The following is a 25465-nucleotide window of genomic DNA, read 5'->3' on the forward strand; positions in this document are numbered from 1 at the left end:
TGAGGTTGTCTGAGAGATCTGCAGCCTGCTGCAGCAAGACCTGGTGCCCATACGAATGGGTTGACACCCCTTACCAGTGACTGTCAGTCACCACTGCACTCTACTTCTTTGCCTCAGGCTCCTTCCAGGGATCATCAGCAGACATCAGCAGCATCTCCCAGTCAGCCGCCCACAGTTGTATCATGCAGGTTACCGATGCCCTTTTTGCTAAGGCCCACAATTACATCCAGTTCACAAGGGATCAAGCAAGTATAACCGCCCGTTCGGTTGGCTTTGCAAATATGGCAGGCATGCCAATGGTGCAGGGTGTCATAGACTGCACACATGTGGCCCTTAGGGCACCCCATCACAACCCAGCTATCATTGTCAACCGCAAGGGCTTCCAATCCCTCAACATACAGCTGGTGTGTAACCACAAGAAGGAGTTCTTGCATGTTTGCGCCATGTACCCTGGCAGTTGCCATGATTCTTTCATCCTGCAGCACTCTCGTGTTCCTCCGCTGTTCAATCCACCAAACCAACTTATGGATGGCTCCTTGGTGACGAAGGCTATCCCCTGAAGAAGTGGCTAATGATGCCGATCAGGAGGCCAGCTAACAAGGCTGAAGAGCGCTACAATGCCAGCCACACTTCGACCAGGTCCCTCATAGAGCAGACCATTGGGTTGCTGAAGATGCGCTTCCATTGCCTTGACCGATCAGGTGGAGCCCTGCAGTATACACCATTCAGGGTCTCCAGAATGGTCGTGGTCTGCTGTACACTGCACAACATCGCATAGCGTCGTGGCTTGCAGCTTCCTGATGAGCAAGCGGCTCAGTTCCAGCCCTCCTCAGATGAGGAAGCTGAGGAGGAGGAAGCTGAGGAGGAGGATCTGGAGGAGGAGGATCTGGAGGAGGAGCAGGAGGAGGTCAGAGCGCCGGTGCATCGACCAGCGGCAGTGGCAGCACGCGGGCACATGGCTGCCAGGGATGCAAGGGATGAACTTGTCCTGGCCAGATTTGTATAGGTTGGCCAGTTGGCACATGTCCTTGGCTCCATGCTAGGACTTCATTGACAATGGTCATGACTCTCTGGCCTCCTTTCACTCAGGCCACCAACCTGACAACGCAAGTGTGGCGTTGCCCGCAATGTGGAGCTGCCTAAGGCTAAGAAACAGATGGCATAACGCCAACATTTTGGCATCAAATCATGTTAATGCTTTCCAACAGGGATGGCATTTCATCAATATACAGAAACAGTCTCCCAATCTACACACAGATCTGGAGCTTATATCCCTTGCCAGCTGTACCCACACAGCCTTGGTTTCTTTGGCAGGCCTCTTCCTCCGAGGTGAGTGGAAGAGCACCTCCATGCTAGTTCTCACCCCCTCAAACAACATTTGCAGCGCCTCATCTGAGAGCCTCGGGTAGGCCCTTGCTTTGGAATTGGATATACGGATCTCAAAAGATGTTGGAGATGGTGCAGGAGAAGCAGGAATACTGTGGAACGAGCCAAGGGAGCAAGAAGCCATAAAATCAGGCTGGAAAAGTACTGTCAACAGAGGTGAGTTTCAGTCCCAAAACACTAATTGAGCAAGGGCATCCCACACCTCTGAAATCAAGTGGCCAATCAAGGGATAGTCTCAATTTTTTGAAAACTATCAGTGGAGGCGAGATTCAAATACACCCAAACTGAAACCCGCCTCCATCTCACCTCCAGTGAGAAAATCACCCCCTTAGTGTTAAGTTTATTTCTGTAAGATAGTTAATAGTCGAATAAATAGAGGCATGGCAGGGCACCTCAGTCCCGTGGAATGCAAATCCTGTGCCATGTGGGAAATCCAGAATGCCTCCCGTGTCCTGGACAACCACATGTGCAGGAAGTGTCGTCAGCTGGAGGAGCTCGAGCTCCGGGTTTCGGAGCTTTAGCAGCAGCTGGCGTCACTGTGGTGCATCCGTGAGGCTGAGAGCTACGTGGATAGCACATTTCAGGAGGTGGTCACCCCGCAGTGTAAGAGTGTGCAGGCAGAGAGGGAATGGGTGACCGTCTGACAGACAAGCAGGACCAGGCAGGTAGTGCAGGAGTCCCTTGAGTGCATCTCGCTCTCCAACCAGGCTGGTGAGGGCAATGGTTCCTCTGGGGCGTTCAGCCAGAGTTAAGTCCACGGCACCACGGGTGGCTCAGCTCTACAGGGCGGGAGGAGGAAGATCGATAAGGCAATAGTGGTAGGGGATTCGATAGTTAAGGGAACAGACAGACATTTCTGCGGCTGCAGACATGACTCCAGGATGGTATGTTGTCTCCCTGGTGCTAGGGTTAAAGATGTCACTGAGCGGCTGCAGGACACTCTGAGGGGGGAGGGTGAACAGCCAGAGGTCATGGTCCATATTGGTACCAACGACATAGGTAGAAAAAGGGATGAGATCCTGCAGGCAGCTTTTAGGGAGCTAGGAAAGAGATTAAAAAGCAGGACCTCAAAGGTAGTAATCTCCAAACTACTCCCTGTGCCACGAGCTAGTGAGTATAAAAATAGGAGGATAGAGCAGATGACTGCGTGGCTGGAGAGATACATAGAAACATAGAAACATAGAAGATAGGAGCAGGAGTAGGCCATTCGGCCCTTCGAGCCTGCTCCGCCATTCAACGAGATCATGGCTGATCATCCAAACCCTAGCACCCGGTCCCTACACCGACAGCCATCCCACCCAAGCCCTATCCCCGTAACCCCGTAACCCCACGTATTTAATCCACCCTAACACTGAGGGCCAATTTTTTATCATGGCCAATCAACCTAACCCGCACATCTTTGGACTGTGGGAGGAAACCGGAGCACCCGGAGAAAACCCACGCAAACACAGGGAGAATGTGCAAACTCCACACAGACAGTCACCCGAGGCCGGATTTGAACCCGGGTCCCTGGCGCTGTGAGGCAACAGTGCTAACCACTATGCCACCGTGCATAGTGCAGGTGCAGGAGGGAGGGCTTCAGATTCCTGGGACATTGGGACCTGGGGGAGGTGGGACCTGTACAGGCCGGAGGGGTTGCACCTCAACAGAGCCAGAACCAATGTCCTCGCGGGGGGTTTGCTAGTGCTGTTGGGGAGGGCTTAGACTAATTTGGCAGGGGAATGGGCACAGGATGTAGCATTAGAAAAGAGAAACAAAATGCACAAATGAGTGGGAGAGACAGATAGCACTAGAGTAAGAAATAGTACGGTATTAGGTGAGGTCAGACTAAGAGAGAATACAAGAAGGGCTAAGACAGGTTTACAGTGCATGTGCATAAATGCACGAAGCGTGGTAAATAAGGTTGGTGAGATGCAGGTGCAAATAGCCACATGGGAATATGATGTTGTGGCGATAACTGAGACCTGGCTCAAAAAAGGGCAGAATTGGGTTTTAAATATTCCTGGATATAAGGTGTTCAGGAAAGATAGGGAAGGAAAGAAAGGAGGTGGGGTGGCAGTATTGGTTAAAGAGAATGTTACAGTGCTAGAGAGAGAGGATGTCCTGGAGGGGTCAAGGACAGAATCTATTTGGTTAGAATTGAGAAATAATTGAGGTGCCATTAAACTACTAGGTGTATTCTATAGGCCACCAACTAATGGGAAAGATATAGAGGAGCAAATTTGCAGGGAAATTACAGAGGTGCAAGAACTATAGAGTAGTAATAATGGGTGACTGCAATTATCATAATATAGACTGGGATAATAATAGTGTAAAGATGGGGAAGAATTTCTGAAGTGTGTTCAGGAGAGGTATTAGGTGGGGTCAGACTAAGAGAGAGAATACAAATATTTTTCTGGTCCAATGAGGAAGGAGGCATTGCTGGATCTGGTTCTGGGGAATGAGGTGGGTCAAGTGGAACAAGTGTCAGTGGGGGAACATTTAGGGAACAGTGATCATAGTATCATAAGGTTTAGATTAACTATGGAAAAGGACAAGGAGCCATCTAGAGTAAAAATACTTAATTGGAGGAGGGCAAATTTCAGTGGCTTGAGAACGGATCTGGCCCGGGTAAATTGGAATCAAAGATTGGCAGGCAAAACTGTAATCAAACAATGGGCTGCCTTTAAAGAGATGGTTCAGGTACATAATAAGAACATAAGAAATAGGAGCAGGAGTAGGCCAATCGGCCCCTCGAGCCTGCTCCACCATTCAATAAGATCATGGCTGATCTGATCCTAACCTCAAATCTTCTATCACTCTGCATCCACCTGAACCCATGTGATCTCCCGGGAGAGGCGAAAAACCAGATAAAGACCCAATGGCCAATTTGGGAGAAAAAAATCTGGGAAATTCCTCTCCGACCCATCTAGGCGATCGAAATTCTTCCAGGAGATCACTCTGTCCCTATATTTTCTACAGTACTTACCTTCTGTAAAGGCAATCTCCACCCCAGCCAGGAACAGGAATAAAACCATCTCCTGAAATCTAACACAGAATTAGAACACAGTAGGAGCAGAACAAGGCTACACGGCCCCTGGGCCCACTCCACTACCCACAGGGCCATGACCATTCCGAACCTAGACTCATGTCCAATTTCCTGCCCGCTCCCCGTAACCCTTAATTCCCTTTACTTCTAGGAAACTATCTATTTCTGTTTTAAATTTATTTAATGATGTAGCTTCCACAGCTTTCTGGGGCAGCAAATTCCACAAACCTACCACCCTCTGAGTGAAGAAGTTTCTCCTCATCTCAGTTTTGAATGAGCAGCCCCTTATTTTAAGATTATGCCCCCTAGTTCTAGTTTCACCCATCATTGGGAACATCCTCACCGCATCCACCCGATCAAGCCCCTTCACAATCTTATATGTTTCAATAAGATCGCCTCTCATTCTTCTGAACTCCAATGAGTAGAGTCCCAATCTACTCAACCTCTCCTCATATGACCACCCCCTCATCCCCGGGATTAACCGAGTGAACCTTCTTTGTACTGACTCGAGAGCAAGTAGTCTTTTCTTAAGTATGGACACCAAAACTGTATGCAGTATTCCAGGTGCGGTCTCACCAATACCTTGTACAACTGCAGCAATACCTCCCTGTTTTTATATTCCATCCCCCTAGCAATAAAAGCCAACATTCCATTGGCCGCCTTAATCACTTGCTGCACCTGCATACTAACTTTTTGAGTTTCGTGCACCAGGACCCCCAGATCCCTTTGTACTACAGTACTTTCCAGTTTCTTGCCATTAAGATAATAACTTGCTCTATGATTTTTCCTGCCAAAGTGCATAACCTCACACTTTCCAGTATTGTATTCCATCTGCCAAATCTCTGCCCACTTACTTAGCCTGTCTATGTCCCTTTGCAGGTTTTTTATGCCCTCCTCACTCACTACTTTCCGTCCCATCTTTGTATCATCTGCAAACTTTGATATGTTACACTCGGTCCCCTCCTCCAAATCGTTAATATAGATTGTAAAGAGCTGGGGACCCAGCACTGACCCCTGCGGAACACCACTAGTTACTGATTGCCAGTCTGAGAACGAACCATTTATCCCAACTCTCTGCTTTCTGTTAGAGAGCCAATCCTCCACCCACGCCAGAATATTACCCCCAATCCCGTGATTTATTATCTTGAGCAATAATCTTTTGTGTGGCACCTTGTCAAATGCCTTTTGGAAGTCTAAATACACTACGTCCACTGGTTTCCCTTTATTCACCCTGTATGTTACTTCCTCAAAAAACTCAAGCAAATTTGTCAAACATGACTTCCCCTTCATGAAACCATGCTGAGTTTGTCCTATTAAATTATGTTTATCCAAATGTCCCGTTACTGTCTCCTTAATAATGGACTCTAACATTTTACCAACCACAGATGTTAGGCTAACAGGTCTATAGTTTCCAGCCTTCTGCCTACTACCCTTTTTAAATAAGGGTGTTACATTAGCAGTTTTCCAATCTGCCGGGACCTTTGCTGAGTCCAGTGAGTTTTGGAAAATTATTACCAATGCATCCACAATCCCTACCGTTACTTCCCTCAAGACCCTAGGATGCAAGCCATCAGGTCCAGGGGATTTATCCGCCTTGAGTCCCATTATTTTACCAAGTACCACTTCCTTAGTGATTTTAATCGTATTTAGTTCCTCCCCCCCCTAGAGCCCCCTGTTTGTCCAGTGTTGGGATATTCTTAGTGTCCTCTACTGTAAAGACTGATACAAAATAATTGTTCAGTGTTTTTGCCATCTCCATGTTTCCCACCATTAATTTCCCGGTCTCATCCTCTAAGGGACCAACATTTACTTTAGCCACCCTTTTTCTTTTTATATAACTATAGAAACTTTTACTGTCTGTTTTTATATTTTTTGCTAATTTACTTTCATAATCTATCTTCCCTTTCTTAATCAATCTTTTAGTTATTTTTTGCTGTCTTTTAAAGACTTCCCAATCTTCCATCCTCCCACTAGATTTGGCTACCTTATATGCCCTTGTTTTTAGTCGGATACTATCCTTAATTACTTTACTTAGCCACGGATGGCTATCTTTTCTTTTATACCCTTTTTTCCTCAGTGGAACATATATTTTTTGGAAGTTGTAAAATAACTCCTTAAATGTACACCACTGGTCATGTACCGTCTTACCCTTTAATCTATTTTCCCAGTCCACTCTAATTAATTCCGCTCTCATACCTTCATAGTCTCCTTTATTCAAGCTCAGCACGCTTGTTTGAGATCCAAACTTCTCACCCTCTAATTGAATATGGAACTCAACCATGTTATGGTCACTCATTCCAAGGGGATCCTTTACTAGGACATTTTTAATTAATCCTGTCTCATTACACAGGACCAAATCTAAGGTTGCTTGCCCCCTGGTCGGTTCAGTTACATACTGCTCAAGAAACCCATCCCTAATACACTCAATGAACTCATCCTCAAGGCTGCTCTGCCCAATTTGATTTGTCCAGTTAATATGATAATTAAAATCCCCCATAATTATAGCTGTTCCCTTATTACAAGCCTCAACTATTTCCTGATTAATACTCCGTCCAACAGAGTTGCAACTGTTTGGAGGCCTATAGACTACACCCACTAGTGTTTTTTTCCCCTTATTATTCCTCATCTCCACCCAAACTGTTTCACTATCCTGCTCCTTTGACCCAATATCATTTCTCTGTATTATAGTGATTCCTTCCTTTATTAACATAGCCACCCCACCTCCTCTCCCTTCCTGCCTGTCCTTCCTGATTGTTAAATAACCTGGTATGTTTAATTCCCAGTCATGGTCACCCTGCAGCCATGTTTCTGTAATGGCCACAAGATCATACCCATATGTCATTATTTGTGCCGTTAACTCATTCATTTTGTTACGAATGCTACGTGCATTCAGATAAAGAACTTTCAAATATGTTTTGTAACACTTAGTTCCTGTTTTTTCCCTTTTTAGTACTTTACTTTTTACTCCATACCTTCTGTCCCTTCCTGACACATTCTGTTTTTTAATTCCCCCACTGCTACCTAAGTCTATGACCTTCTCTGTTGTCATTTCTATTATTTGCTCTCTAGAAACCTCCCCCCAACTAATTAGTTTAAAGCCCTCTCTACAGCCCTGGTTATATGATTCGCCAGGACTCTAGTCCCAGCACTGGCCAAGTGGAGTCCGTCCCAACAGAACAGCTCCCTCCTGTCCCAGTACTGGTGCCAGTGTCCCAAGAAGCAAAACCCATTTCTCCCACACCAGTCTTTGAGCCACGCATTTAACTCTTTAATTTTATTTATCCTAGCCAAATTCGCTCGTGGCTCAGGTAATAACCCAGAGATTATTACCCTTGAGGTTCTGTTTTTTAATTTGACCCCTAGCTGCTCATACTCCTTTAACAGAACCGTCTTCCTTGTCCTATCTACGTCGTTTGTGCCAACATGGACCACGACAACAGGATCCTCCCCCTCCCACTCCAAGTTTCTTTCCAGCCCAGAAGAGATGTCCTTAACCCTGGCACCAGGCAGGCAACACAGCCTTCGGGACTCCCGCTCTTGACTGCAGAGAACCCTATCTATCCCCCTAATGATACTATCCCCTACCACTACAACATTTCTTTTTACTCCCTCCACTTGAATGGCCCCCTGTACCACGGTGCTGTGGCCAGGTTGCTCATCCTCCCTGCAGTCCCCGCTCCCACCCTCACAGGGAGTAAGAACCTCGATCCTGCTGGACAAGAACAAGGGCTGCGTCTCCTTCAACACTACATCCTGGATCCCTGTACCTTCCTCACTCGTAGTCACAGCGTCCTGTCCCTGACCACGGATTACATCTGCAGTAATTAACTTCATAGGTGTGACCATCTCCTGAAACATAGAGTCCAGGAACTTCTCCCCCTCCCTGATGTGTCGCAGTGTCTGAAGCTTGGTCTCAAGCTCCATAACATGGAACTTGAGTTCCTCTAGCAGCAAACACTTGTCGCAGATGTAATCACCGTGAGCCTCAATGGGGTTCACCGGCTCCCACATCTCGCAACAGTAACACATCACCTGCTCCATTCTATATAATTAATTAAATTTCTTATTATTAGTTATGAAGACCCTGCCCGGATATATATGATAATATCACACCACTATTCAATAGGACTTACCAACCTAAAGGTATAAAAGAGAAGAGAAGGAAAAAAACCAACCAACCAGCTGATCACCAACCTCCTCCTTGAATACTGTCTGTGGGGCCTGTTTGGTTGACTCGTCTCGCTGCTCCGCCTCCGCAGTGCTGTCTAAGCCTGGGAGTGGGGAACAAAACAGAGCAAAAAACACACCCTCACCTCCCACTTATCCGAACTCTCACTCCGTGCACGGCACTAGCCCCTCCCCTTTTATACCCGGATTCTACTTCCAGTTTAAACTGCCCAAGAGTTTAAAAAACCCTTAAAAAATTAAACTTACTTCAAATAATTGACTTCTTAACACACTAAAATTCACAAAATACACTTAAATGATTTTTCTCCCACTTAGCAAAACACCAACAGCACTCAATGCACAAAGCAAGGTACAGTCGAGGTACATTCCCACGAGGTGGAAAGGTAGGGCAACTGAAGCCAGAGCTCCCTGGATGATGAAAGAGATAGAGAGTAAGATGAAGCAGAAAAAGGGGGCATATGACAGATGTCAGGTTGAGAATACAAGTGAGAACCAGGCTGAATATAGAAAGTTCAGAGGGGGAGTGAAAAAGGAAATAAGAGGGGCAAAGAGCGGGTATGAGAATAGAATGGCAGCCAACATTAAAGGTAATCAAAAAGTCTTCTATCGGCATATAAATAGTAAAAGTGCAGTAAGAGGGGGAGTGGGGCCGATTAGGGACCAAAAAGGAGACCTACTCATGGAGGCAGAGGGCATAGCTGAGGTACTAAATGAATACTTTGCATCTGTCTTCACCAAGGAAGAAGATGCTGCCAAAGTCATAGTGAAAGAGGAGGTAGTGGACATACTGGATGAGATAAGAATTGATAGAGGAGGTACTAGAAAGGCTGGCTGAAGTTAGAGTAAATAAGTCACCAGGACCGGCTGGGATGCATCCTAGGATGCTGAGGGAGGTTAAGGAGGAAATCATGGAGGTACTCGCCATAATCTTCCGATCCTCCTTAGATACGGGGGGGTGGTGCCAGAGGACTGGAGAATTGCAAATGTTACGCCCTTGTTCAAAAAAGGGTGCATGGATAAACCCAGCAACTACAGACCAGTCAGCTTAACCTCAGTAGCGGGGAAGCTTTTGGAAACGATAATCAGGGACAAAGTTAACAGTCACTTGGACAAGTGTGGATTAATTAAGGAAAGCCAGCACGGATTTGTTAAAGGTAAATCGTGTTTAACTAACTTGATTGAAATTTTAGATGAGGGCAATGCGGTTGATGTGGTGTACATGGACTTTCAAAAGACATTTGATAAAGTGGCACATAATAGGCTTGCCAGCAAAGTTGAAGCCCATGGAATAAAAGGGACAGTGGCAGCATGGATATGAAATTGGCTAAGTGATAGGAAACAGAGTAGTGGTGAACGGTTGTTTTCGGACTGGAGGAAGGTATACAGTGGTGTTCCCCAGGGGTCAGTACTTGGACCACTGCTTTTCTTGATATATATTAATGATTTGGACGTGGGTGTACAGGGCACAATTTCAAAATTTGCAGATGACACGAAACTTGGAAGTATAGTGAACAGTGAGGAGGATAGTGATGCACTTCAAGAAGATATAGACAGGCTGGTGAAATGGGCTGACACATGGCAGATGAAATTTAATGCAGAAAAGTGTGAAGTGATACATTTTGGTAGGAAGAACGAGGAGAGGCAATATGAACTAAAGGGTACATGATGCGCCTCAATAACTTCAAGACTCAAAGTTAACTGAATAAAACAAGGCTTTTATTAGCAAAGAAAGATGCCTGTGTCTTCACCTAGCTTCGCCTAGCGTTCTGCTGTTCTGCTGCAAGACAAGCCTGGGCTTGTCTTAAGTAGGGCCAGGTATGGGCGGAGCCGACACATCCAATGGGGAGAAAGGGGGCGGTGCACTATATACAATACAGAAGGTAAAACACCGGAGCAGGCAATACAATATGTGCAGTTAAATACAGAGTCTGATGAATGACATATTTCATCACATTCACCCCTTCTACAGATTTAGTCTGTCCGGGGGTGTGATAGTCCTCTGTGACCGACGTAACGGTTGCGGTGCCGCGGGTGCCGGCTGGGTGTCCCGGGTGACCTCCTGGGTCTCTGCCGGGGGCGCCACCGAGGTTGTTGAAGGAGTAGGTGGTGGGGGTACCGTTGGCTGGTGTTCTTCCGGGGGTGATGAAAGAATAGTGGGTGGAGTGGGTGGGTAATAGTTGTTGTGGTTGTTGTCGTTGTTGCTGTTGTTGTTGTAGTCATTGTCGTTGTTGCTGTTGTTACCGGCTGGGGCGAGGTCTTTTATGGACACAGTGTCCTCCCGACCGTCGGCGTGCCAGACATACGCATATTGTGGGTTGGCGTGGAGCAGGTGCACTGGCTCCACGAGAGGGTCCGTCTTGTGGCCCCTCACATGCTTCCGCAAAAGTACCGGACCTGGGGTGGAGAGCCATGACGGTATGGATACGCCTGAGGTGGATTTCCGGGGAAACACAAACATTAGCTCATGAGGCGTGGCATTAGTGGCGGTACACAATAGTGACCGTATTGAGTGGAGCACATCTGGGAGGACTTCCTGCCAGCAGGAGATAGGGAGGCCCTTGGTCCTTAGAGTTAGGGTGACTGCCCTCCATACTGTCCCGTTCTCTTGCTCCACCTGACCATTACCCCGGGGGTTGTAGCTGGTGGTACGGCTCATGGCAATCCCCTTGGACAGCATGTACTGGCGTAGCTCTTCGCTCATGAAGGACGCCCCCCTACCCGTGTGGATATAGCTTGGCATACCGAACAGGCAGAACAGGCTGTTGAGGCATTTAATGACCGTGGCACTGGTCATGTCTGGGCAGGGGAAGGCGAATGGGAAACGGGAGTATTCGTCCACAATGTTCAGGAAGTAAACATTGCGGTCGACGGACGGGAGGGGGCTCTTGAAATCTAAGCTAAGCCGCTCAAAGGGCCGTGTAGCTTTGATTAGGTGGGCTCTATCAGGGTGGTAGAACCGAGGCTTGCACTCAGCGCAAGTGCGGCAGTTCCTGGTCAGGGACCGAACTTCCTCAATCGAGTAGGGTAAGTTGCGGGACTTTATGAAGTGGAACAGCCATGTGACCCCTGGGTGGCAGAGGTCGTTGTGGAGGGTCTGTAGCCGATCCCCGGTGGCGTTGGCACACATCCCTCGTGAGAGGGCGTCGGGGGATTCGTTAAGGGCCCCCGGCCGGTATATGATGTCGTACTCGAAGGTGGAGAGCTCGATCCGCCACCTAAGAATCTTATCATTTTTAATCTTCCCCCTCTGTTTATTATTGAACATAAACGCTACCGACCGCTGGTCGGTAAGTAGGGTGAAGCGTTTGCCGGCTAGGTAGTGCCGCCAGTGGCGCACTGCCTCCACGATGGCTTGGGCCTCCTTTTCCACGGAGGAGTGTCTGATCTCGGGCCCCTGGAGGGTCCTCGAGAAGAAAGCTACGGGCCGCCCCGCCTGGTTGAGGGTGGCCGCCAAGGCAAAGTCAGACGCATCACTTTCCACTTGAAAGGGAGTGTTCTCGTCCACTGCCTGTAGCGTGGCCCGCTCAATATCCTGCTTAATGCTTTTGAAGGCAGCATGGGCCTCAGCAGAGAGCGGGAAAGAGGATGCTTTCAAGAGGGGGCGGGCTTTATCGGAGTAGTTGGGGACCCATTGGGCATAATACGAGAATAACCCCAGGCACCTTTTCAGGGCTTTGGGAGTGTTGGGCAGGGGCAGCTCCCATAGGGGGCGCAATCGGTCGGGGTCTGGTCCGATTTCCCCATTCTCCACCACGCTGCCTAGTGTGCAGAGGCACGTGGTGTTGAAAACGCACTTGTCCTCGTTGTAGGTGAGGTTGAGTTTTTGTGCGGTTTTCAGAAACCTCGCGAGGTTTGAGTCGTGGTGCTGTTGGTTGTGGCCGCAGATGGTGACGTTGTCGAGATAGGGGAAGGTTGCCTGCAAGTGGTGGTCATCGACCATGCGGTCCATCTCCCTCTGAAAGACCGAGACCCCATTCGTCACCCCCAAAGGGGACTCTGAGGAACTGGTAGAGGCGTCCATTTGCCTCGAAGGCGGTGTACGAACGGTCCTCTGGTCTGATAGGGAGCTGGTGGTACGCTGACTTGAGGTCGATGGTGGAGAACACCCGGTATTGGGTGATTTGGTTCACCATCTCGGATATGCGGGGTAGCGGGTAGGCGTCTAGTTGGGTATAGATGTTGACTGTTTGACTATAGTCAATCACCATCCGCTTCTTCTTGCTACCCCTCACCACCACCACTTGGGCGTGCCACGGGCTGTTGCTGCGTTCAATAATGCGCTCCCTCAGGAGCCTGTCTACCTCGGTCGCGATAAACCGCCTGTCCTCCCAGCTGTACCTCCTGCTTTTGGTCGCTATTGGCCGGCAGTTAGGGGTAAGGTTCGCGAATAGCGAAGGCGGCTTTACCTTCAGGGTAGCCAGACCGCACACTGTGAGGGGCGGCTGGGTCCCACCGAAATTGAGCGTGATGCTTTGGTGGTGGCACTGAAAATCCAGGCCCAAGATCACGCTCACACATAAATCCTTCATAATTAACAGTTTAAAATTATTATATACAGTGCCTTTAACGGACAATCGTACCGCGCAGTAACCCGCAATAGTCGATATCTGGGTTTTGTCAGCCATAGAGATCGTGCCCTGAGTAGAGACTATAGTTAGAGAGAGTCGTTGTACCAGACCAGGGTGAATGAAGCTCTCTGTGCTCCCGCTGTCAATTAAACATTTAACCTTGCACCCGTTTACCTCGATGTCCACCATCGATTTGGATAGTGGGTGCGGTCTGGACTTGTCCACTGTGATCGACGCCACTGTAGGGCCCTGATCGGGACAAGATGGTGGGCCACACGAGGCCGGGTAAGATGGCGTCCACGATGTCTGCTCGCGAGATGGCGGACCCCACGAGGTCGGACAAGATGGCGTCCAAGATGGCCGCTCCCACGGCGCGCACGCGGCGGCGGCGGTTTTGCCTGCGGGGTTCCCTCTGCACACCTTCCCAAAGTGCCCCTTCTTACCGCACTTACAGCAGGTGGTGCCTTTCGCCGGGCACAGGTTCCTGGTGTGCTTCGGCTGCCCGCAGAAGTAGCATTTGGGGCCCCGATGCGTCGCGGCGGTCGTAGGGCTTCTGGGGGGAGAGCAGGGCCCCGACGGTGTTGGGCTACCGGGCGGGGAAGCAGAGGCGGCGTGGGCCGCGTGGCCTGACGAGTAGGAGTCAGAGTTCTTCTGAGCCACATCCAGCGATCGCGCTGTGTCCACAGCCTGTGTCAGATCTAGGCCCGTTTTCTCTAGCAGTCTCTGCCAGATGTAATTAGAGCTAAGGCCTGCGATAAAGGCATCCCGAATAAGCTCGTCTGTGTATACCGTGGCTTTCACGTCTTTGCATTTGCAGTCTTTGCCAAGCACTTTTAGGGTGACTAGAAAGTCCTCTAGCGACTCTCCGGGTCGCTGTGTGCAGGTAGCAAGCAGGTGCCTGGCGTACACCTCGTTGGTAGGCCGCTGATAGTGGGCCTTTAGAATGTTGCAGGCATCCAGGTAGGTGGCGGCGTCTTGGATGAGTGGAAAAACCCGGTGGCTTACCCGATTCTGCAGGATCCCGAGTTTCACATCTCCGGTGGCTTTAGAAGCTGTGACGGCTTCGGAGTTGGCCATAAAAAATTCCAAGCACTGGAACCAGTGTCCAAACCGTGCCGATGCACCCGAAGCATGTGGGTCCAAATCCAAGCATTCCGGTTTCAAAAGTTGATCCATCGTTAAAAGTTTGCTAATAAAATTGATACGCCTCAATAACTTCAATACTCAAAGTTAACTGAATAAAACAAGGCTTTTATTAGCAAAGAAAGATGCCTGTGTCTTCACCTAGCGTTCTGCTGTTCTGCTGCAAGACAAGCCTGGGCTTGTCTTAAGTAGGGCCAGGTATGGGCGGAGCCGACACATCCAATGGGGAGAAAGGGGGCGGTGCACTATATACAATACAAGGTAAAACACCGGAGCAGGCAATACAATATGTGTAGTTAAATACAGAGTCTGATGAATGACATATTTCATCACAGTGCAATCCTAAAGAGGGTGCATGAACAGAGAGACATGGGGGTATAGGTGCACAAATCATTGAAGGTGGCAGGGCAGGTTGAGAAAGTGGTTAAAAATGCTTACGGGATCCTGGGCTTCATAAATAGAGGTATAGAGTAGAAAAACAAGGAATTTATGATGAACCTTTATAAAACACTGGTTCGGCCTCAACTGGAGTATTGTATCCAATTCTGGGCACTGTGGTTTAAGAAGGATGTGAAGGCCTTAGAGAGGGTGCAGAAAAGATTTACGAAAATGATTGCATGGATGAGGGACTTCAGTTACATGAATAAACTGGAGAGGCTGGGGTTATTCTCCTTAGAGCAGAGAAGGTTGAGAGGAGATTTGATATACTCAAAATCATGAGGGGTCTAGACAGAGTAGATAGAAACTGTTCCCATTGGCAGAAGGGTCGAGAACCAAAGGACACAGATTCAAGGTGATTGGCAAAAGAACCAAAGGCGACATGAGGAAAAAAAAATTTACGCAGCGAGTGGTTAGGATCTGGAATGCACTGCCTGAAAGGGTGGTGGAGGCAGACTCAATCATGGCTTTCGAAAGGGAATTGGATAAGTACCTGAAGGTAAAAACAATTGCAGGGCTACAGGGAAAGGGCGGGGGAGTGAGACTAGCTGAAGTGCTCTTGTTGAGAGCCGGGACGGGCACGACGAGCTGAATGGCCTCCTTCTGTGCTGTAACCATTTTATGATTTTATGATTCCATTCTATGATTCAAATGTACAGTAAAAGCTCCCACCTGACAGATCATCACTTGCCTCAGTCACAAGCTGTTTCTCAGTCAATTTCCAGCACAGATTCTACAGGCTTTCCACTTTCCACTCTCTATCCACGCTTACCTAAGCATATGGAGGGTAGTCATAGGAGAACCTGGGTGCAGCTCTGCACCTCTGTGCAGTGCTTGTCAGTGTTTGCAGCACCTCAATGCTGTAGAACACTGACAGCCCAATGTCAAAGTAAAGTTGGCCATGGTCCCTTTAAGGAAACCGGCTGATAACGGCTGATGAAATGACATCACCAGACCTGATTCCTCTAATTGGACTGGCAAACGCGCTGGGCAGGTTTAGCCCAATCAACGGAAATTCATTTTGGACAGCGGGATGGAGCCAGCAGCGGGGTCGGGACCCGCCACCGACATCACCCGCCCTGGACCCACCGAGATGAGCTACATCCCGGCCAACAACTTGTATTTATATCGTGCCTTTAAAGTATAAAGGTGTCCCAAGGCACTTCATGGAGGCATGAGGAAATAGGAAAGATTAGGAAGAGTGACTAAAAGCTTAATTACAGAGGTGGGTTTTAAGGAAGATCTTAAAGGAGAAGGAAGTGGAGAGGCAGAGGGGTTTAGGGAGAAAATTTCCAAGAGTGGGACCTAGGTAGTTGAAGGCACGGCCACTTATGGTGGGGTGAAGATGGGGGGTGGTGGTTGGGGGACAGGGTGGGGTGGGGGTGGGGGCAGGGTGGATGCACAAGAAGCCGGAGTCACAGGCAATGAGAGTACCAGGTTTGGGGGGGTTGGCGGGGGAGGCTGGAGGAAGATACAGAGATAGAGAAGGTTGAGGTCATGGATGGATTTAAACACAAGGATGATCAATTTAATTGGAGGCATTGAGGGACCAGGAACCTATGTAGGTCAGCGAGGATGGGCAAGCAAGACTTTGTGCAGGATAGGAGGCAGCAGAATTTTGGATGAGCTGACATTCGTGTAGAGTGGAGAATGGAAGGCTGGCCAGGAAAGTTCTGGAATAACTGAACCTAGACGTGACAAAGGTGTGAATGGGGGGTTTCGCAGACAGATGGACTGAGGCAGTGTTGAAGGTGGGTGAAGACAAAAGAGAAATTGAAAATAGGGAAGCCACATGCAGTAGTCTCAGCTTCCTAAACTCAAGGTGTATCTGCAAAGACTTAATACTATGACACATGCTACATAAAACAAATAATTGTGATACTCAAAGAAAACAAGACCATGATTATCTTTCAATGTTCCTTTGTTCTTATCTGTTATAGCAGAAAAGCTTGTTATTCTCTATATTTTTTAGAACATGTGTGTAACTCAGCCACCACTAATATTTCCATATGATCTGAACATACTCCATTGTGTATTTAATCTAGGTGAAGAGGTGAAATCGCATGAACACCTGGCTTTAAAGGTGTTACACCAGTGGTCAGTGATCGCTAGGACTGAATACAAATTGGTTCCTGAGCACGTTGAATCACGATCCCTCTACCACTCTGACAAACCAAGCATGGAACAGGTGACTTAAATATTATCTGTACAGTGTCCTGGATTACTGACAGCTGAGAGCTTCAACCATTATTTGATGTGATTTGTGACCTTTTTATATGACCCACCTCCTTTATAAGGCAATGCTGGTAAGCCAGTCATTTTGTGTGTTATGGTGAGATGTGTGACACATTTATTGACTCGTCAAAAATATAACATGTGATACGTCATGAAATAGTGGGAGCTAAAGTTTAGCAGCTTTATATCACCGTGTTTTAACTATGGATAGACACCAAACTGTATTCTGAACTCAACACACAATATTTTGCCAAATACTTGAACTTTGACACTTGAGATTTGGGTTGACCTGTTCTTTTTATAAAAACATTTTTATGAATGGAAAAAGTCATCCTCTGTGTACAGAGGGACTGGATACACCTTCAAACTTGCACACTAACTAAGTTACCCAACAACAACAACAACTTGCATTTATACAGCGCCTTTAATGTAGTAAAACGTCCCAAAGTGCTTCACAGGAGCGTTATCAAACAGAATTTGACACCATGCCACATAAGGGGATATTATGCTAGGTCAAAGAGGTAGGTTTTAAGGAACATCATAAAGGAAGAGAGAGAGATGGTGAGGTGGAGAGGTTTAGGGAGGTATTTCCAGAGCTTAGGGCCCAGACAGCTGAGGGCACGGCCGTCAATGGAGGGGCAAAGGAAATCGGGGATGTGCAAGAGGCAAGAATTGGAGGAATGCAGAGCTCTCGGAGGGTTGCATGGCTGGAGGAGGTTACAGAGATAGGGAGGGGCAAGGCCATGGAGCGATTTGAAAACAAGGATGAGAATTTTAAATTCGAGGCATTGCTGGACCGGGAGCCAATGTAATATTAACCCATTACAGCTTTCCATCTAATGCTTAAGGAAAAGTTCCTGCTGTCTGGCTGGAGGCACAATGACAAAGGTTATTTCTTTTTTAATTAAAAAATGTCTATTAGTTCGTCACCTCGGGCGTTCAGTGGTGCTGGTGGAGTATGTATCTTCATTAAAGTTTGCAAATAAAAATGATTCCACGCAGTTTGTTGAGAAACAATATGCAGCTCTTTGGTGAGTATACATCCATCCAATCTGTATAAACCTACCAGGGAAAGAGTTTGTGGCCTCATGGTGGCAATTAATCCATCTGCTCAGACCCAAGTTCTCAGCTTGTCAGCTTGGCTCAGTGCTAGAATTCTTGCCTCTCAATTAGAAGGATGTGGGTTCAAGCTCCACTTCAGGACTTTAGCACATAATCGAGGCTGGCACTTCAGTGTAGAACTGAGGGAGGGCTGCGTTGTCAGAGATGTGGTCTTTTGGATAAGACATTAAACCAAGGCCCCATCTGCCAGTTCAGGTTGTCGTAAAAGGTCCCATAACATTATTTGAAGAGCAGAGAGCTCTCCCAGTGTGCTGAACAACATTTATCCCTCAACCAATATCACCAAAAATAGATTATCTGGGACATTGTGGGACATTACGCACAAATTGGCTGCTACATTTGCCTACAAAATAACAGTCACTACTGATGTTCCCCCGAAGGTGCGCGGCTGCGCACCATTCGCGAGGTCCCGTGCAGACCACTCAGCTGCTGTTCCGCTGGAAGAAATGCAGCTTATTTAAAGGGCTCGCGCAGGGAAAAAAAATAAAGGGAACATTGGTCACTACACTTCAAAAGTAGTTAATTGGCTGTCACATGCTTTGAAACATCCTGAGGACATGAAAAGGCATTATCTGAGTGCCAGAGGCATGACTGGTTGATCAAAACCCATTCTAAACATAGCACAATTCAGACTTGAAGGCTGCACTTATGTTACAGTTCTGTAGAGTGTGATCCTCAGTGAAGTAAAGTGGAATTCTTAAGGGTAATCTTACGAATTTATGCCTCTAGCATGGAGCTTTGCCCATATTGTAAAAATACCATGATTTTCTGTCCGTTTGTCCACTTGAGATATGTTAGATCCGTGATTCTTAAAGTTGGATGTTTCCCAATAACTACACGGAGGCTGTAACTTAACAATCAACAGGTGTTTACTGGAGCAGAGTAGTCTCAAGACTGGGGTACAGAGGCATGCTCAAGGCTTATATACAGGTGTGGTCACTGCCGGTACTACAGTATACAGGAGCTGTAAAAGTAGTTCTCTCTTAAAGGTACATACACTACAATTCCTCCCCTTTTAGATTAGCAGTACCCATAATATGCAAATAACAATTAACACTTTAACATGCACACTAAACACAAATAGTCCATTTATAGATTCAGTCTTTGGGGCGGCTTCCTGATCCTTTCTGGATAGCGCCTTTCCTGAGGTTCTTGTTCTTGGTGCGGAGGCGATTCTGGCCCCCTTTCATCGGTTTCCACTGCTACTGTTTCTGAGGTAGATGCTACCGGTATGTCGGGTTCATCCCCAGGTACGCGAGACATGGGGTTGACTCGTTCCTGTGACGCTAAGATCTGGTCGACGTGGCGTCTCACAATGTTCTCCCCGACATCCACTGTGTACATTAATGGCCCCTGCCGTGTGCATATCGTTCCGGGTTGCCATTTCTCCATTAGGTAGTCACGGGCCAAGACTGGTTGTCCTACATTGAAGCTCCTTGTCGGCTTCTCATTGATGTGCTGGAATTGTTTATCCTCAACATTTCTTCGCATATTTGGTCTGAGCAAATCCAGACGAGATCTCAACCTTCGGTTAAAGAACATCATGGCCGGGGTCTGGTTGGTAACTGCATGTGTCGCATTTCTGTAGGCTAACAGGAAATTGTCCACCTTATGCTGTAGTGGAATTTCATCATCGCACATGGCCTTTATCGCCTTTTTAAAGGTTTGTACGAACCTCTCAGCCAATCCATTTGTGGCTGGATGATACGGGGCGGATGTGTAATGCCTTACCCCATTCCTTCTCATAAATTTCTGAAACTCTTCGGACACAAACTGTGGTCCATTATCAGAGCAAATCTGCTCTGGCAAGCCGTTCCTGGCAAATATGGTCCGTAGGACTGCAATCGTTTTCTCTGTAGTGGTTGAGGACATTTTTATCACCTCAGGACATTTCGAGTGCGCATCCACTGCTATTAAGAACATTGAGTCCATGAATGGACCAGCAAAATCAATATGCACCCATTGCCATGGAGAGGAGGGCCACTCCCATGGGTGTAGAGGGGCATGTGGTGGTGCATTTTGGACCTTCTGGCATCCTGAGCAGCTCTTAGTTAGGTCCTCGATTTGTTGATCAATCCCCGGCCACCACACATAAGCCCTAGCAAGGCTTTTCATTTTCACCCCTCCCAGATGACCTTCGTGAAGCTCATTTAGCACTCTCTCCCTTAACTTTGGTAGAATTACCACTCGGGATCCACACATCACTGTCCCCTGGCATACTGACAGCTGTTCTCTTCTGGATGAGAATGCTGGCAACAGTGAGTTGCCATGTGTTGGCCATCCCCTCACCATCAAATCATATACCCGAGACAGTGTCGGATCATTGCGGGTCTCCTTCTCTACATCCGCGTTAGTTACTGGCAATCGTTCAATTATTGACGAATAAAATATCTCGATAGGGTCCACTGCTGGTGCTTCCTCCACAGTAGGCAGTGGCAAGCGTGATAGCCCATCAGTGCTTCCATGCTGTTTCGTGCCTTTATATTCTATTTCATATTGGTTCGCCCCTAGAAAAAGGGACCATCTTTGTAACCGTTGTGCAGTCATCACCGGAACGCCCTTCTTTGGATGAAAGATGGAGACAAGTGGTTGGTGGTCAGTCAGCAAGGTGAACTTCTGCCCATGCAGATAGTGGTTGAATTTTTTTACTCCCCATACTAGGCTGAGGGCCTCCCTGTTGATCTGGGCGTAGTTGCGCTTGGCTGAGGTTAGTGACCGAGACGCAAAGGCTACTGGCCTCTCCAACCCGTCTGGGAATTTGTGCAACAGCACCGCTCCAATACCATAGGGTGATGCATCACATGCCAACCGGATTGGTAGTGCTGGGTTGAAATGGGCCAACACCTCTTTTGATGTGATCAAATCTTTGCACTTCTGGAAAGCTCGTTTACATTCATCATTCCACTTCCATAGTACCCCCGTTTGCAGTAGAGTATTCAGTGGGTGTACGACTGTCGACAAATTTGGTAAGAACTTATGGTAGTAGTTTACCAGCCCGAGGAACGACCTCAGTTGTGACACATTTTCCGGTGCTGGAGTCTTGACTACTGCCTCAATCTTTTCAGGGGACTTATGTAACCCCTCTTCATCAATAACGTGGCTACAATACGAGATCTGCTTCTGGAAAAACTCGCACTTGTGGCGATCAGCTCGTAGCCCATATTCCTTTAATCTAGTGAGCACCTTTTCCAGGTTGGCGAGGTGATCACTGTCATTTTCGCCCGTGACCAGGATGTCGTCCAAATAACACTGGGTCCCTGAAATCCCTTGCAGGACTTGATCCATTGCCCTTTGCCAAATAGCCGGAGCCGATGCTACTCCGAACACCAGCCGGTTGTATTGATAGAGACCTTTATGAGTGTTGATCGTGCGGTATTGTTTCGAGGCTTCTTCTACCTCCATTTGCAAGTACGCCTGGGCCAGATCAATTTTGGTGAAGCGTTTCCCTCCAGATAGCGAGGCGAAAATATCCTCAGTCCGTGGATGCGGATATTGTACCGTGTGAAGGACTGAGTTCACTGTCACCTTAAAATCCCCACAGATGCGGACCTCTTTGGTTCCCCAGGCGTATTACTCAATGACCTCTTCATTACAGGGACGATGGGTGTAGCCCACTCGCTCCAGTCTACTTTGGACAGTACTCCTGAACGTTCCAACCCTTCCAGCTCTGCTTCGACGGCTGGTCGGATCGCATAAGGCACCGGTCTGGCCTTAAAAAACTTTGGACTTAAATTTTCCTCTATTTTAATCATTGCTGTTATGCCTTTTAGTGTTCCGAGTCCCTCCTGGAACACTTCTTGTGCGTCAGTTAGCATTTTTGACAGTCGTCCAGGTGTGACGCCGTCATCCTTTTTGGTCTCAACCTTCAGTGCCTGTATGGAATGCCAATCTAATTGTATCTTCCGGATCCATTCACGTCCTAGTAGTGGTGGTCCTCCATCTGGCAATACATATAGGTCCATTTTAGGTATTTCCTGGCCTTTGGATATCACTTTCACCCTTATTTTTCCTTTGGGGTAGACTTTTTGCCCCGTGTACGTCTTCAAGACAATCTCTGTAGCTTTCAAGGGTATATGTGAAAATAGCCGCCTGTAGTCCCTTTGGTTTATGACTGTTAGGGCTGATCCAGTGTCCAATTCCATTTTCACTTGGACTCCGTCTATCTTGAGTGTGACCCAGATAGTCTGGTGATCCTCCATTTTGGTTACCTTATGTAGTTTCAGACAACCCAGCTCCTTGCTTCCGGAGTCTGTATCACTTCCCTGCTCGTCTGAACTACTGTCCATCACCTTATGTACCTTTTTGTACTTCTCCTGTGGAGATTTCTTGCTGTTGGTTTTCTTCCCTGACCTGCAGACTCTTGCTATGTGTCCTGTTTTTCCACACTGTCTGCACACTTGGTCCTTGAACCAACAATCCTTCTGGTCGTGTTTTGTTCTGCCGCAGCGATAACACTTCACTGCTCCATATGACATTTCATTGGTGCCATATTCTTGCGGTCTCCGTTGTATCTCTGCAGCGCCCCGTGCGGCTGCTTCGTGTGATACTTTCATGCTGAAAGCCTTGTCCAGCGTAAGATCCTTTTCTGATAGAAGCCGTTTCTGGGTTCCTTCACTTTGAAGCCCACACACAAACTTGTCCCTTAACGTATCTGATAGTCCCACTCCAAACTGGCAGTGTTTCGATAGCTTGCACAGTTCCGTTAAGTACTCAGCATTACTTTCGTCTTTATGCTGGTTCTTTTTGTGGAACTTAAATCTTTCTGCTATCAGCAGCGGTGTGGGGCTTAAGTGGTCCTGTAGGATTTCTACTATGCTTTCGAAATTCTTATCCACGGGCTTCTCTGGGGTTATCAGGTTTCGCAGTAAGCCATAAGTTTTTGCACCCATGGAATTTAACAAAACCAGTGCTTTCCTAGCATCTGGCACTTCATTCGCCCTGCAGTACACCTCAATGCGTTCCACATATGTCGCCCAATCTTCGACTTCATTGTCGAACGCAGTGATACTGCCACTCTTCGCCATCCCTGGGTGTGATTTAACTGTCTAAAATGGTGTCTCCCGTGCTCTCCCTTCTTCTCCGCTGGCACAAAATGGCGTCTCCCGTGCTTTCCTTCCTTCCCGCGCTCGCCCTTCTTCTCCACTGCGGCTTCTAAAAATGGCGTCTCCCGCGCTCTCCCTTCTTCTCCGCGGTTCAATGGCATCTCCCGCGCTCTCCCTTCTTCTCCCCGCGGACGCGGTTCAGCCCTTGAGCCCTGGCTGTGCTCTGCGCGTTCTCCTGTGCGCCTTTCCTGTTGCCGTCGCTCGGTCCTGAACCCGGCTGCTGCTTTACCCTCTCTCTCTGTCTGTTTGTTTTTCCTTCACCCTCTCTCTTACCCCATCGACGCTGCTCGGCTTTTCTACGCCGTCGGTCGGCTCCAGCCGCCGCTGTCCGGGAAGGGTGTGCGCTGTACCTGTTGCCGGTCTGTTGCTGGATCGTCGTGGCTGGGGAACCAAGCCCGGCTCTCGACAGCCTCTCCTGCGATGTTTACTCTCTGCCGGATGACTGGGCGGTTGCTCATGGTCGACGCCCGTGCTTCTGGCCTCGACTTTCTTCCACCGTCCTCCCGGAGCGAATCCTTGAAGGGAAATGCAGAGTTGCAGGCAGATTCGAATCGACCTCGTCGCCACTGTTAGATTCGTGATTCTTAAAGTAGGATGTTTCCCAATAACTACACGGAGGCTGTAACTTAACAATCAACAGGTGTTTACTGGAGTAGAGTAGTCTCAAGACTGGGAGTACAGAGGCATGCTCAAGGCTTATATACAGGTGTGGTCACTGCCGGTACTACAGTATACAGGAGCTGTAAAAGTAGTTCTCTTTTAAAGGTACATACACTACAAGATAATCGCCGGAACTTTCAACTTTGATGGAGATGCTAAAACACGGGCAATATTGGATCGGCTGCCCATTATGGAAAAGAAAATTAGGTGGTGTGTATAATGGACGGACAATCCCATATCATTTGTTTAGATTGTCCTTGCCTGTTGTTGAATCTGAGTCATTCTCATTAACCACGAATGAGCCCATCACTTAATTCCCCATTCCCTAATCGTGTGTCTTGATGTAACCGTTCCTTTAGTATCATGTAGAATTTTATTGAAGCAGATAACTGGTTCTCTAATATCATGTTTCTGCTTCTGATATTCCTCCAGGGCCGTGTTCAGATGTGGGTGGACATGTTTCCAATGGATATGCCTCCTCCTGGGCCTTCTGTTGATATATCACCTCGCAAGCCGAAGGGGTAAAAGGAAAATTCTAATTGAAACACAAGTAGAATGATATAGTTTTGCAAGAGCACTGCACTGTTGGAGGGCTGTAATTTATTCTTTAAAAGGATATTAAAATTTAGTCTTGCCGTCATCCCTTTAATTAAATTGCTCACTTGTCTCATCATTACTGTGAGGCCTTCTTTGCTGCGTCTTATCCCTCTCTTCAGAGCTCTCTGTGCTCATTTATTTCTCTGACCTAAATTTGCATTATCAAAAAGACATCAAATCAAATTACCTGGAAATTCAAAAAAATGCACTGACTTTTGAAAACTAAATGTTCCAAAGTTTACTTCTGAAATCACCTGTACCCCTCCTTATCTGAAACCGAGACCAGTTTTAGAATTGAGGACAGAGAGGTTTTTTTTACTCTTAATTTCTTCTGGTGGTCCCTAATTAATGGTAGACAGTGGGAAAACTGATACTCCCGGCAATGACATTCCGCACTTTGATGAGTACAAATATATCACGAAAACATATAAATTATTTACTAATTAGAATGGGAAGTTTGAGCCACTGTGACAGTACTGGTTACAGAAATCAGTACAGTTATAACAATATGGAGTGGGTTGAAAGCTGTAAATAGTAAATCTTAATTCTGCAGATCATAAATTACGAAGTTTTGCTTTCTGGTTTCATCAGAATTCCTTGATTTCTTGAAGTCTTGTAACTCCTTGTAATAGTGTCTATTATTGCTTACTCTCTGGCACTGTTCTCTTATGGTTTCTCTCCTACACATCAGATCATAGACACTACATTGCCTCCAACAGCTTTTCCTCGTTCCCACGCAATCACCTAAGCTGTAGCTCAGGGTTCCGCCCTTGGCCACTTGCATTTCATCCCTTACATGCTACTCGTCGGAGACATCAGCTTGAAGCATGGGTCAGCTGATGACATTCTCTACAGCCGCCAATCTCGTATTAAGATCTGAATAAACCAAAACTTCCTCCAGCTAAATGTTGGGAAAATTGAAGCCATACACGTCAGCTCCCACCAAATACCTAAATGTCTCTGGCCTCCACTTCATCAACCTCCCTACCTGCCACCCC

General features: G+C 47.5%; 1 protein-coding gene across 1 annotated transcript in view; it reads left to right on the plus strand.

The window, feature by feature from the left end:
• The window catches only part of LOC147115184 (fer-1-like protein 6), a 233904-nt gene that overhangs the window by 177991 nt on the left and 30448 nt on the right, over positions 1 to 25465 (plus strand). The window contains exons 35-36 of the mRNA XM_085993989.1: positions 16797 to 16939; positions 24303 to 24391. Coding sequence (XP_085850115.1) covers positions 16797 to 16939; positions 24303 to 24391 — 232 coding nt within the window. The remainder of the gene's footprint in view (positions 1 to 16796; positions 16940 to 24302; positions 24392 to 25465) is intronic.

Source organism: Somniosus microcephalus, chromosome 7, assembly GCF_052327205.1.
Source record: "Somniosus microcephalus isolate GS21.2 chromosome 7, FLI_Smic_1.0, whole genome shotgun sequence".
NCBI lineage: Eukaryota > Metazoa > Chordata > Chondrichthyes > Squaliformes > Somniosidae > Somniosus > Somniosus microcephalus.